This window comes from Rhea americana, unplaced genomic scaffold (genome assembly GCF_003343005.1).
Source record: "Rhea americana isolate MKP2758 unplaced genomic scaffold, rheAme1 scaffold_9, whole genome shotgun sequence".
NCBI lineage: Eukaryota > Metazoa > Chordata > Aves > Rheiformes > Rheidae > Rhea > Rhea americana.
Window position 1 is genome coordinate 7,642,831 of NW_028187088.1, and position 14,769 is coordinate 7,657,599.

The 14,769-nt window shown below is 41.9% G+C and overlaps 1 protein-coding gene across 4 annotated transcripts in view; it reads left to right on the forward strand.

Moving 5' to 3' along the window:
- The first annotated feature begins 6 nt into the window (after positions 1–6).
- The window catches only part of WASHC1 (WASH complex subunit 1), a 46,049-nt gene continuing 31,286 nt past the window's right edge, over positions 7–14,769 (forward strand). The window contains exons 1-2 of one of the 4 annotated variants that reach the window (XM_085324150.1): positions 7–16; positions 12,694–12,847. In XM_085324150.1, the coding sequence (XP_085180276.1) occupies positions 12,699–12,847 (149 nt within the window). In that variant the 5' untranslated portion in view covers positions 7–16; positions 12,694–12,698. Of the gene's footprint in view, positions 17–167; positions 273–12,668; positions 12,848–14,769 lie in introns of those variants that run through there. The other 3 variants (XM_085324149.1, XM_085324148.1, XM_085324151.1) reach the window with 3 other exon arrangements.

Here is a 14,769-nt window from a genome sequence, read left to right on the forward strand (position 1 = left end):
GGCGGCGGCGGCGCGGGTGAGCCAGGGCGCCTGGGAGCGGGCGCTGCCCTAGGGTCGGAGAGGGGCAGCGCGTTTAACGGCCGCGCTGCTTTCGGGCGGCGGTTGAGCGGGCGGTGCGGCCTGGCCGAGCCCCGCGGACGCCGGGCCCCTGGCGTCGTCGCGCCCGGGGGGATACCCGGGGAGGGCCGGGCGTTAGYGGCGTCTGCACGTTGCCTTGTTGCGTGCCGAGCATGGCAGATGGCTGCTTTGCTCGAAGCTGCCTGCAGAGACAGGCAAGTACCGACGATCCAGCTTTGTGGCAGTTTTATCCGTGGCTTATGTTTGGATGTTGCTCAAAGCCAGGAACTTATTTTGAAAGTCGAAGTCCCAGTTCTGCAGAAAATGAGTCTGTGATGGAGCTAGAACTTGTTATTACTGCAGTAGCCTTTTGTGACTTTACTTTGGTGTGTACCTTGATTTCTTGCATAAATCAGGATTTTTATGGGTGGAAGAAACACAATTTAGACTGAACTCAATTATAAGGTGTCAGAGCTTATAGAAAGTTACATCTGAGTTGGATCTGATGCAAGGAAATAGATTCTTATGGGTTCCTGTGAGGGTGTTACACTGCTCTAAGATCTGTAGTACGTTGTGAATAAATGAAATACTTCTAGTAATGCCAGGCTTGGCCTTGTGATCACTTGGTGCTTCTTTAGAAGCACCATAGAAGCACTATGCAATGAGATTCATCTTAATACCTGTTTTCATGAGAGGACGGGTTTAGAAGCTGTTTCGTTACATTCCTTGTTCACCACTTTAGAGTTGAGCTATGAAGTAGACTGTTGACACTCTACAGTGGAGGCAATGAAATATTTCACTAGCAAGTTGGAGGTGATGTATGGGACACTGAGACTTAGCATAGGACTTCTGGGATTGGGAATGTTGGTGCTTCCTCTCTGTGTAGATTAGATACTCTGTAGAGAACTTGATACTGCAGTCTGAAATGATTAGTGAAGAAGAACAAAGGTGCTTGAGATTTGGGGACTCTAGGGTTTGAGTTGGTTAAGTAATCTTTTTATCCAGAAAGTTAGCTAATGACTTGCAGTGGAGTTGTGATTTTTTTTTTGTATTGCTAGTATTCTGAGTATCGAATAGTTATTGTAAACTATCAGCTAATTYAAAGAATACTACAGATTACAGAAAATAGAAAACTGTGTAGATACACTGATAGACCAGAAATTACATCTGGAGTACTGCAAAATCAATTTTAAAATGTGTTGTCTTTAAATTGCATAAGGGCATGCTCCCTGCTGTCAAACTGGTAAGCTGTAGTGATGTAATTATTCGTCAAATAAAAACATGTTGGTAGTGTTTGCAAAGTGAACCTAAATGCTGTTGTGATAGATACATTTATTATGTTGGTTTTTTTCTATGTTCAAAATGAAGAATGAGTCAACCAACAGTAATAAGACCGTAGGGCTATCGAATCTGGCTGCATATGTATACTATGACAGACATAGTGAACACTGTGAATCTACATCCAACAGCGTTGATCATGGTTAGTATTTACTTCAGTACTGAACAGAAACCCAATTGTGAGTGTTCAGGGCTTTTTGCTATTGTTTTTTTAAGGCATGGCTCAAATGCTGAAGGCTGGACAGCATCTTAGTTTTCTCTGAGACTTCTCCCAATAGAGGAGGCTTTTCATGTCAAAGAGTGTAGGCAGCTTCTCGACCCGTCTTCAGCATAGCTGCCAACAAGGAGTGCTGGATAGTGCCAGCTGTGGTAGTGGCATTTCACATGGTTCAGGCAAGTGTCAGCTAAGAGCTGACCTGAGTTGACCTATTTATTTTGTTTAAATTGCGCAGCAGATGTTGCTGGCAGTGTTTTGCAGACCTTATAGGCTTATCCAGGAACAGTTAGTGTAAAAGCAAAACTATCCCTGTTTCTTCCCAGTCCCCTGAAACAGGGGAGTAGAGGAAGGAAGCAGAATAGATGGTGCTACTTGTGCCAGGGGCAAGGACTGGAAGCAAACTAACTTTGGCATGTCCTTGTAGAGGCTTTTTGCATTTCAGTTCTCCTCAGAGTCGGAGATGCTCTAGTCAACTGTTCCTTGCTTAGACTTTCTTTTAGGAAGGTTAGCTAGAGAATGATAAGCTCTCCTGATATTTAACTGTCTTGTCTAAGAAGAAGAGCTGAGATATAAAGGCTGACCAATATACCTGTGTGTTCTAGAATGCTTTGATTTTGGGGGAATACCAACACTTCCACAACACCCTAAGGCAGAAAACTACCTTAAACAATCCCAGAGCAGCACAGGCTGCTAGTTTTATTGTGTTTCCTTCTTCTGTCACTCTGGRTATTTGAACTGAGTTTTTAATCTTTGTTCCTTCAGATGAAAAGTACTATTGTATTGTCTCAACTCTGGACTTCATTGGCAAGAAAGCTTAAAGCAGATAATTCCTAGCAACTGCTCTGCTGTCGTGGCTTCTGGGTTTTGGTAATAGCAGGAAACTAGTCACTGCGTGCTGGGTAAAAACTGAGGGCTGGARAGAAATAGTGCTGAGATAAGCCTGAAAACAAGACAGATTACTTATTTTTTTAGATTAAAGATAGTGCGCAGAGGTGGAAGAGGAATTATGTCCTCTGAAGTAGTGGTATTTCCTGTGGCCATGGTCTGTGAGCTTGAAGAGAATCATTTTTATCACTCAAAAAGCAATTTCTGCAGCTAATCAGGTCTTCTTGGACTTCTTCACAAGATAACCTTTGCCAGAACACAATCCTGCCAGCAGTCTGTTTTGTGAGTTATTGATTTCCCAGGTGTCATTCTTTTGGCTCAGCTTTTCGTCAGCTCTTGTCATCCAAGCCACCCTGTAGGGCTATTCCTGCTAGCAAACATGAACAGCCTCGAATAGATTCCTTTTTAGAGAATCTGCTCTGCTGCCCTGTCATTTTTCAGAAACGCAAGTGTTCCCTTTGCCTTTGAGAGCATAAAACTGGCAAGAGTGGGTTTAGTGAGTTTGTTGTGATTTGGTAATTACCTCCGTTAAATATGTTAGATCCTGACATATTTACATGGAGGTGAAAAACGGGATGTTGATATTTGGGGATTGAGTGAGCAAGCTGTGGCAATTGTTAGGGTTGCAACTAAGGTCCCTCTGCAAAAGACTGGATATGATTGATTGCAGCAGCTGGATCTTGTTTTCAGGAGTATGCTATATACATATATATTTTTTTTGAAGTATGTATTTGTTGATATGTACGGATACTAAATTTGGGCAGCTTCTTGTTTTTCTGAACCAAAATTCCTGTAGGAATCTCTACAGCAGCATTTCACTAGCCTGCTTCCAGAACACTCCAGTATTTAAGAGCTWGCTGCAGGTAAATGGCCTTCAAAGGGACTTTATAGCTTCCGTGTAGTTTAGGCTTATGGAAACAAGTTGTCCCCAGTAGGAAGTCAAATGAAGAGCTGCACCTGAATGCTTGGGCTGGGACTGCCTGGCTTTAGATGCCTGTGTTGTAGGTTTGCTAAGCTAGTCACTTAGGTTTCTTTAATACTTAATAGGGAGAGGAAGGGAAGGCATTGCAGGCAATTTGAGAGTACAGTGCATTTGGTCAGTTTTAGATGCCTGCCTTAGAATAAGATCAATTGTTAGAGCACCTGTTTCTCTCCACTAATGATAAGGAAAGCCAAGGGTGGCAAGCACAGAATGGGTTATCTGATTCACTATAGATATCAACATCTGTCTGTCAAAATGAACTTTAGATATATACCTGAAGGAAATCATTTTAAGTCTCTGCTTAGAAGAAAAGACTTTCTTAACAAGAAGATGCAGCCAGCAGCTCAGTGCCTCATTGCACTAAGGGCTGCTGCCCAAGATTCTTAAGGCAGAGTTCTCCGTTGAGAGGAAATGTTTTCACCAGCAGTGGCAGCTTAGAGGCCATCTTAGCTTGTGGAGCTTAGAGAATTGAAGCAGATCTCTCATTCTTTAAGTCTCTACCTTTCAGATTCTGTTTACCAAATAATGTAATAGCATTTTTGTCTTTTGGAGGTTAATATCACTTGATTTATGTGATCCAACTTTAAATGTGAGGTATTTTGCCATGTTACAGGGAGCTGACCTATGCTATCATAAAAGCAGGGCTCCAAGATCTCAAATCTTGAATCTTTACCCTAAGTGGGATGGAGCACTGTGGCATGTGGGAAACCAGCAAAGTAAATCTCTGAGTAGTTTTTAGAGAAAGGGATGATCTCCATTTGAGCATGGTCACCAACTCTCTTGGTACATGGGCTTAGGCCTACATTTATTTAATTCAAGAAAGGATGCTGCTGGTGAGAATCTAGATCCTCCAGTTTATGTGCATTTAGTTACCCATCAGTGATATCTTTTGCCTTAATGTCGTATTGGTCATAGATGTCATCTGTCTCTATGAGCTGCAACAGGTACTCTTTTTTGCAAAGCAGCATATCTGAGCTAAGGTTGTTAACAGGCCCTGGCTTCCTGAGAGACACTGCCTTATGTACTGGGCCTATCCTGCCACAGYTAGCTTTCTGACAGGTTAGTGTTTTCCTTTGATAGCTCTCGTGTTCAGGAAGGATCACACAGAGATAACTTTGAAAGAGCAGGGCAGGGTAAACACATGACAAGTAGCAACTGCTCTTAGTTTTCTTTCACACAGCCCGTGGCCCAGGAGGACGTGTTCCTATCGGGCACTCGATTTGCAGAAACTGCATCTATTTTCCATTGCTCTTTCTCAAGTCTGTCAGCAACAGTACTCTTTCACTGTAAAGAAGCATATTAATTGTATTTTGTCTCTGTAACTCGGGGAATTACTGAAAGGCATCTGCAGTTTTGGAATGCAGGCTTCATACCAGACTCTCTCTTGATGTTCCCGAAAATGAGCATCTCCATAGTGTTATCTTCATACCTCTTTCCAGTACCGTGTTGGTAGTTGATTGAGCAAAACATAAACTTTAAATTGAATAATTCTTGGATATTTTTCATAGAGATCCCAAAGAATATTGGACTGGACTAAACAATTACACGGTAGTACATAGATCTGGCTAACAAAAAGACACMTAGTATGGTAACTGACATTATGGTTCAGTATGATGTTCTTGTGATAATGCCAGTAGTTCCACACTGGGTATGGAGAACTGAATAGTGTTATGTCACTGGACCTGGTATTTAGCAGTAGCTTCATATTAGTAGTGCAAAAAAGCTTTTCCTTTTTCTATGGCTGCTGCTAGGACAGATAAGGTGAGATTGCTGTTTCCTGGCAGAGTATTGGCCTGCAAGGCCTTGATGCGCAGCATGTGAAACACAGTTGGAGCCCAAGTCCTGCTAAGTGTCCGGTCAAACTTCTCAGTGCTCTGCTGTTTCTGCAGGGCTGTGGTGTGATGTGGGGTACTATCTCCTTTTACGAAGGTCTTGGCTGCTCAACTAGTAAAATATCAAAGGTGGCCTTTGGAAGTATTGGCATGTAATAGGAGATGCCTTGTGATACTCTTTTTCCACATTTTTTTGTTCTTCTAAGCTAATGCCCCACAGTAGTAATTCCTTTTCTTGTGAGCGTAGACTAAAAGTATGAAATCAATAATCCATAGTTTGTATCTSTCTCAAGCTGAAGCAGAGGAGTAGACATGGCTTTTAGAGGTGTGGCTAGCTAGCTTGACTCTATTATGTAGATTTGGCCTTGATGCCCTCAAATGAGGAGGAGTGAGATCAAGAGTTTCTAAAACTTCCCATTTGTTKTATCACATACCAGTCTCTGTACCTGGCTCTGGCTGGCCAATTTAGTTAGCTCATTGGGAGCGAACAAGGTAAGCACCTAGAGCTGAGAGCTCTCTTACTCCAGAGATAGTACTGGGAGGTAAAATCCTGGCCGGTGCTGGGCTTGGCAGTTCCTCCAGAGATGTARAAGCCCCACTCTGTAGCTTTGTCTAACATAGCTACTGAAGGTCTTGAGACGCAAAGCAGTAGTGTTTAGAAGCAGGGGGCTTTGGGGTTCTGCTATGAGAGATGTCTGCTCCTGGTGGAGTACAGCCTGCTACAGAGCCTAGTTATGATCTTATTAATGCTTTCTTTCATCACTGCCTTCCAGCCTTCAGATGATGATTAGACCTATTTATAGGGGCAGAGTTCCTTAATATTCAGCATCATGCACCTCTTGCCAATCAAATCAGTACCATCTGCATCTTTGATTGCTACTTAATAACACTGTAGAACACGGTTAATTAAAAAATATAAATAGACTTTTCAACCTCTTATCTTATCAAAGCGTCCTTCCCCCTGCAAGCATAAGGTTGGCTTAGCACAGGGAGCATGGTGAGCAACTCACTTCACTCCTTGAAATACATCCTGCTCTTTTATTSAAGATAAGTCTTCAGTCAGTTCTGCTAGAGGATTAAATTTCAGCCCCTCCAGTGAATGTCAACACAGGGCAGAATGATCATTTACCTCACAGTAAAATAGGACTCATCTCTTGTGCTGCATCAGAGTATAAGCAACTTCTAGCATTGCATTCAGCTGCATGTCTACATCCATGTGTGTGCATGCACACGCATTTCCTTATCCTGTCCCTGAACAGGAGAAGCATATGCAGTGCCATATTCTGCTTTTCTAGGATTTTAAGTCTTTCTTTAAGTTTATCTGGTTTTGCAGCAGSTAAATAAGAGGAGTGTACTTTACCTGTGAAGGAGATGGTGAGCTATGTCTAGTTCTTGGAGGAGTTAATTCTACTAGTTTTTGGGGGATGGCAGGCTTCTTGTACAGCCAGTGTTGAATGTGAGTATGGCATGAATTTGTCAGCAGAATTGATCATTATTTGAAATTTTGTGGGAAGTCTATGTAAAAAGTAGAGAGTTAGGATGATGCGTTCACAGCAGTTTAAGTTGGTGATGGGCACTAACAGCAGATATCTGTAGCAGTTGTGAATTTTGTTAGTGTTAAAAGCATGAGGTACTGGGGGTAATGTGCTCATGTATGCTAGGTTGAAGCAAAGGAAAGTGAAAAACTGAGGCCTGTTATTGTCRACCAGGATGGAACAACACTTTTCTGAGTAAACATGATAGAAAGTATTATGTGCAAGAGCTTAATGTCAGTGAAGAGTTTGGAATGGCATCTTGCTATCAACCAAACTACAGATATGACTTTCCTCTGTGAAAGAGGACAGCAGCTAGTGACAAACTATGCACAAAGTTTACCTCTGCCCCATCTRTGGGAGGGTTTAATATTTACCTGCAGTTCATTTGTGATTTGGTCTGTTGCCAGTGCAGGACTAGCCTATTGTTGGTGATGTAGTGGTATGCACTGGAGGATCTGTAGAGTTGTGTTTTACTGCATGTTGCATCCATCCTGTTCTTTACATCCATCCTTGCTGGCTAATCAGTTTGTAGGTGGTACAAGTCAGTTGATCTTTAATCAGGACCCTTCAAAGGAGAGGCATAGTSCTAACTCTGTCACTTCTTAGAGATGTTACTATACTACAAGTGGGAGCTAGTGGCCTTTAGTTGATGTTGACTTTCCAGTGCAGTGACAGCAGCAGTAGCACAGTAATTTCTAAAGCAGTCCATGTAACTTTGCAAAATAAACATTGATTTTTTTTTCAGAGTTTTAAAGCAGTCTTCCTTTCCCCCCCCTCCCGCCACCTTGTTATCTCTAGAAGCAAATTAAGGGAGCAATCAGTATTACTAGCTTGCTTTATTTTCTCTTTATTTTCACAGCTGAGTATGCGTCTGGTAAGTGCTCTTAGGTAGCTTTGTTGTCACCACCTGTGTTGAGGGAAACCAAATTATTTTCTTATTATTTGATTTCCTTTATGTTCCCTTGAAAAATATTATAAGAGATTTTTTCTTAAGGTAGATAGATAATCATCTCAATGATTGGTCTTCCACAGAGTGATACTTTCTAAAGCACTTAGAAGTTTTGCTCCTTTACAGACTCTTTTTGCTTCATAACAAGTTCTCTTGGGCTTAGCCTTGATATAAGGAGTTTTTTTTCTTGGGTCTGGGAGGAAATGTATTCCCAAAAGGCTAGTAAAGTAGGTTGAGTGGCTCTTGCTTAGCTAGAACAGTGAATTGTATGKTTTTTTTCCACTGGATTTGCAGCAGCAAATCTCTATGTAGCCATTGGAGCTTTATAGACTTAGCTGTGGTGATTGGACAGTTTGATGAGTTGCTGATTTTAGATACCTGAAAACCCCAGACAGATCAGCTTTTATCTGTCCTAATGTCAGTTTCTTTGGAAAGAGGAGACAGTATGTTGGAAATGGATGTTGACTTTCCTGCAGTTACTGTTTCCCTCAGCTTTTGCTTGTGCAAACACTGGAACTGGGAAGAGGAGGTCACCTTTGGGCATAGAAAATAACTRCTGGTCTGAACAATCTGTTTACCAGCTTCCTTGGGGTTTGTACCAGTTCACAGACAACTTAAGGCAAAAATGCAAACCTGAACGTGTGGTAGCTCTAGTCAGAACTTCTAAATCAGAATACTGCACACCTAAGCAGGTGTCACAGCAAGAAAAGAACCTTTTCTCTTCCCTAGCAATTTCATAAGGCAAGGGAGCTGCTTATATAACACTGGAGCACATTTGTCCTGTTCAGGAAAGCTGGTTTGGAAAAAAAAGAGTGGCTAGAGTCTCTAGATCCTGCAGTTGTTCTCTCCTTAATCACAAGAAATAGCCATAGCTTTTTCTTCCTTTTATGATCCACAGGTGGTCATACCACTGATGATTGAATCTGTTGGGTGATCTGGCACCTCCTCTTATGAATAATGCCTGCTTTGTGTTTTTATATGCCTGTTTCTCAGCATAGCATCAGAGTACTTTGTTAGTCTTCATAATTCCAGCACGCAGCTCTTTCTGCTGGAGCATGGTAGGTCCCTTTGCAAGCTTCTGTGATGATACGGGAACCAGTTTGTTGCTATGCAGAAAGTCRCTTCTTTGTGTAATTCATGAGCAATTTATTTGTATTTTTGATGTATAGGTTATGTCGAAGCTTGGCATCCCTTGAGCAGGGTAGGAAGGCAGCAGTCTTTCCAGTTTGTGGCACTTTGTTTTGATGTGCTACCAAATTCTGATAATCACAGAATCTCAGAATGGTTGAGATCAGAAGAGACATCTGAAGATGGTCTAATCCAACCCCACCTGCTCAAGCAGGATCACCTATAGCATATTGCCCAGGAACTTATCCAGATGGCTTTTGAACATCTCTGAGGATGGAGATTCCTCAACCTCTATGGGCAACCTGCTCCAGTGCTGTGTCACCCTCACAGCAAAAAAGCTTTTTCTTCAATTCAGATGGCACTTCCTGTGTTTGTGCCTGTTAACTATTGTCTTACTACTGGACACCACTGAAGAGTCTGGCCCCTTCCTCTTTACACCCTCCTTTCACATACTTATGCACATTGATATAATTCCTGTGCCGAGTCTTCAGGCTGAACAGGCCCAACTCTCTCAGCCTTTCTTCTAAGAGAGCTGCTCCAGTTGCTTAATCATCTTTGTCACCCTATGCTGGACTTAGTCCAGTAGCTCCATATTTCTCATGTTGGGGAGCCCAGAACTGGATGCAATGCTCCAGATGCAGCCTCACTGGGGCTGAAGAGAGAGGTAGAATAATGGATCATGGCAAGGAAATCTGCTACTTCCTTCTCCATGCACTGAAGGTCAAGGTAAAGGAAGAGTCARTCTTGCTGAGTAACAGTCTTTGGAACTTTCCTTCTTTCCTTTCTTCCTTCCTTGCCTTGATTGAAAGTAACCTGATTTTTTTTTTGCCATGAAAACTTCTTTTTCCTGCAGGCCCTATCTGTTGTAGGAAGCAATTCCACTTTTATTCTAAGCATATGGCCAGTGCACTACTCGGAACTGTTTGTAAAACTGACTTCCTTCTTCAGTTAGTTTGATCACAAGAAGTAAAAATAGCAGTTGTTGCATGTGATTTTGCCCAAGTCCCATCGCTTAGAAGGTTGTTGCTGTTTTTAGTCTGACTTGCTACCTTGTGCAGGAAGGATTGTTTTTTGCATCTGTTGAAGGATTGTTTTTTGCATCTGTGTCAGCATATCTTGCATACAGATATATCTGACAGAGGGAACAGCAGTTCCCACAGAGTCTGCCGCATTTCTCTGGTATTTTTTTTCCCTAAAGGTGAGAACCTGGAGCTACTATGAGAGGCCTGTTGAGAGGCTGTAAAACTGAAATTGCTTGACACCCAAACTGTGACAGTGCAAGGAGCAACATGGGCTTTCCCTGCTTTGCCCAATTAATGTGCTTTCCTTTCGTTGCAAGGGAGCAATGGGACCTGAAGGACAGTTTCTAGTCTGAGTGTTAGGAAAGAAACAGTTCAGTAGAAGTTAGGACAGTGTTGCTTCAGAGTGTAAGCATCTGTCAATTGGCTGGTGAACTGAGGCTAGTTTTAGAAAGGTCACTGAGCCAGTTAGTGAGAATAYGGGAGATGATTATTGGGCCTGTATCATCCTCATTTGGCCTCAAGAGGAAAAAGCTCAACCTTCTCATACTGTGACTCAGATTACATAGCAGTGGTTTTGCTGGTGAAGGTAGTTTAACATGTCCTTTTTCTTACCCCTTTCTTCCCACTCTGTTTCATGATTGGACCATTACAGATATTTATGCAGCTGCAACAAAACAGGTTGCTAGTYGTTAAAATGATCCAAATTCAAAATAGGCATCCCAGAAATCAGCGGTATTGTTGCAACAAAAGGGTTATGACCTGTGAGAGGGAGGATTGTGAATCAGCTTTGCTCTGGAAGCTGAAGTATCCTRTAACTGTGCACTCAGTGAGTCAACCTGTTGCTTTGTTCTGCTTTGTCAGTCAAACAGTAGTCTTGAAGGTAAGAGGGTTCAAGCTAGATTATGGTCAGCAGATCAAAAATACATTCTCAGAATTGGACATATTCTTCTCAGATTAACTTGTATGCTTTACAAGTCAAATCATTTTCTGTCTGCCGAATACATTCAATCAAGAAATCTAATCATTGTGCAAATGCTGCCACTAAAGACTGTGGATTCCGAATTTGTCTGCCAATGATTTATGAAGTTAAATAGAATTGGTCTAGGTCTCCTACAGCAGTGCCAGGTTTTCTGATGGCTGGACTTGTTTTTTGAGCAATTCTGTTATTTGTGGAAAGACTCTTAGGTTTCTTCCTCCTTTTCCAACTCATATGATTCATTTCCAAAAAATAGGAAGCACCCATTATACATTTGCAGAAGGTCTTTCTTAATCTGCTGTGGTAGGAAACCCACGTCATAAAGGACGAATTCAAAGAGGGTGAATGGTGCTGCTTGAACCTGCAGGAATTGTTGTAGGCCATCCTTTCCCTTTGTGTTATACTCTAAATACCTCTTCATCCTCCTGTTTTGTGATTTCTTCCAGTATAGACTGTGTTTCTATGGTACTCATAGCCTGCCCTGCATGCTTGCCCCTGAGGAAGGTAAAGAGTGTTCTTCTGTCATTAACAAGGGTGATGATCTCTAGAATACTGTATGTACACAGTGGCACTCCCTGGACTAACTCCTGTGAAYATCCTGCTTAGTATGCGTTTCTTCAGCTTAATAAGTATTTTCTTGTAGTAATGTGTAGCACCCAGCATGGTGAAGCCCCATAATGAGCAGCTGTTGTCTGTGAGTTCTTTACAGTCTGATATTTGAAGGGAGTTGTGTAGGCCTAATGGTAGAGCTGTGGTTAGAAAACTCTATGTCACTCTACTCTGTTTATTAGATTAGGCTCTCCTAACACTAAAGAGTTTGTGAGTTCACAATTTTTAACATGCTCAGATAAATTGATTTCTCTATTCCTTCCTCTGTGTCCTGGGAACTTTTGTTGTTATTACTATGAACAAAATAAATGCATGGAAGGCAGGCTCTTTGGGAACAACGGAGGGATAGATGAGCACAGTTGGCAGGATGGAAACATGGATGATACCCAGCCTTATCCTGACTGTTAGCTTTCAGGGTTGAGTAGTGTCATCTCTCCAGCTGCATCTAGGAGTATACATGTGGTTCCAGTTCATGTGTTGAACACAACTGAAAGACTGCAGTTATCAGTTAGGTTTTTTACATGGAAGAATCTTAAAATGAGATTTTTGTCAAGGTAGATGCCAAGGGAAAAATCCAGTCACCAGAAAGAATGAGCAGCTCCTGGGGGCCTGGGAGTGGAGCACTACAATGGAGTAACTCTCATTAACCTACTTGGAGCAAGGATGTGTGTACACGTGCATGCCCTGTAATTTCATAGCTGCTGTCCTTGGAAGGGAGAAGTAGTTGTTCTTCTTGGAGCAAAACTGTGAAACAAAATGTTGTGCTTTGTTGTTGAATGACCTGAAATATATCCTTCTAGAATATGAGCATGAGAGAGGGGACAGGGTGAACTGAAGAGATCGTGAACTGACTTTACTCCCAAATGTGGTCTTTGTTTTCATTGTAACACTGAGCTGAGATTTGTTAAGTGTCATGCTAAAAATAAAATTACGTTTCCAACGAGCATTCAGGTAAGCAGTAGATTCCCACCTCTCTATAACTACCTGAGATTTCTATAAAATACGTCAGCTTTAGTGCTTGTTTCTACTTCCTCAGCTTCCTGATTCCCTTGCAAAACCTTTACTAAAATAATTAGAGGAGCAGAGGGTTGAGGTCTGTGGATAAGAGGTGTGATAAAATGGAAGTGCATTTGTTGTAATGACCTATTTGCTCTTTCCTTTAGGCATAATGGCTACAGTGGCCGAGAAGCACTTTCTGGAAGGGCAGACATACTCAATCCCTCTGATCCAACCAGACTTGCGCAGGGAGGAGGCTGTTCAGCAGATGGCAGATGCCCTTCAGTATCTGCAAAAGGTATCAGCTGATATCTTCAACAGGTATGCTGCTGTCACGTTGGGGATGGGAGCTGGATCTTAGCATCCAATAGTAGGAAGTTGAGTGCTGTGACAAGGCTGCAGCAAATAAGTTTACTGGATTCACATACTGTCAAAGTTAAACATAATCAAGTGGCTGCTGTTAGCAAGAGGTTGTTTGTTATTAATTTTTAACTCAGTGGTAGACTGTCACACATGGCAGTAATTTCTCCCATAGTTAAATACTCAAATCATCCTTCCTCATGTTTTAAATGGGAGATTTTATTTAAGGTATCTTTAAGATGTCTTTTCAAGTCATTGTACTTAGAGCAGTTGAGTAGAAAATGGCTCTTTGTTCTGATCTCTGGGGCTTGCTGACTGAGTTCTCTTAAGACTTCTTGTGTTTTGCACTTCTCTTTTTGTACATTGGGAGGCCTAAGTGCATGAGAGTGTCTGTCTGTTCTTCTCGCCATGGTCTATACAAACTGATCTGTTCAGGGATTCAGCCGAGTCTTGCTATTTCTTGCATATACTTTTCCTTAATATTGGGTCCGTAAGACTGCCTATGTAGCAGGTCAAGGAGATTCTTGTGGTTGCCTGAAAGTGGTAGTAGATAGTGCATTGCCTTTCATTCAGTGCCGCATTTGATACCTCAGTGCCCTGAAATGGCTTGTGGTGTCATTGGTATGGAAAGAGGAGATCAGCATTTATCTTCTGCTAGACTGATGAGGAAAAGCACTTGCCTTGGTTCCAGTGGGAATCATGCCTGCCTAGAATGATTTGTTATGGTAAAAGCAGGGCCATGACATTCTTTTTCCTGTTGGATTTTCTTAATGGTGGATTGAAGTTCTTCAGTTTTTGATGGTGATACCATGAAGGGCAGGCACTAGAAAAAGGCTAGTCCCTGAGGCTTAGCTCAGGTCATTAAGATAAATAAAGTATTTTAATTGGAATAGATTTGGGGTTTTAGCTGGAGTCGTGGACAAGGGCTCTGTGTAGACTGGACTGCCTTGAACACAAGGCTTTATTCTCTTATACACTCCTTGGTATAGGAACTCCTCTTTATTCAAGGCCAGGAAAAGGCTTTCTGGGGCTGCCAGAAACATGTGAAAGAGGCAGTCCATGGGACTGGCTGGCCGTGTCATTCTTGTCACAAAGAGGATTTGGGGGGCAAATAAAGCTATTGACCAAGCAAGAGAGTTTCTCTTCTCTTGCTTCTTATTTTATTTATTTATTTTTAACTTGCCACTTTGTAAAGCAGTGCCCTGTAATTTCCCTGTGGAGGCAAGCCTGCTGTTTTGTATTCAAGTCATTCATGAGGCCTGAACACTGGCTCTGATGCTGTTCCCTCGCTCTTCAGTGCACTCATGACTTTTAATTACCAATTTTTTCTGACAACAGGGGAGGCTTCTTTGGGTTCTTTGTTTGTTTTACCATTCCTTCGAGGTCTCGGCTCTCTGATATAATTAATAATGATTTAGTAATTATGCAGGCATCTGATTAAAAGTTCCATGACCTTGGCTGTTCTATACCAATCAAGAGGAAAAGCTTTCAAGGTGAGAACTTTGCCATTTAGTGAAGAGTGACCTTGATTCTTCCCTTTCCTGAGATAAGGCAGCTCTGTATTGCATTTCCAGGAAGGAGCTACCTTATCTGGGGAAGCTGACTGTTCTAATCTGCAAAACAATAGCTTGCAAGGCTAACGGGGAGGAAACTTGCTCAGTATGGCAGACTCAGATGAGTGTGTCAAACTCATTACTTTGGTATTACAAAGATGCAGATGTTATTTGTAGGAACGGTTGGATTCGTACTATGCTTTCATGAGAGGCAGGCCGGTTGGTAATTTATTGAAGGTGGAGTGAAAGAATCTTTCTTTCCCTCTATGGAAAGAGGAGACTTTCTATAACCAAATTTCTCCCTTTTTTTTTTTTTTTTTTTTTTTCTCA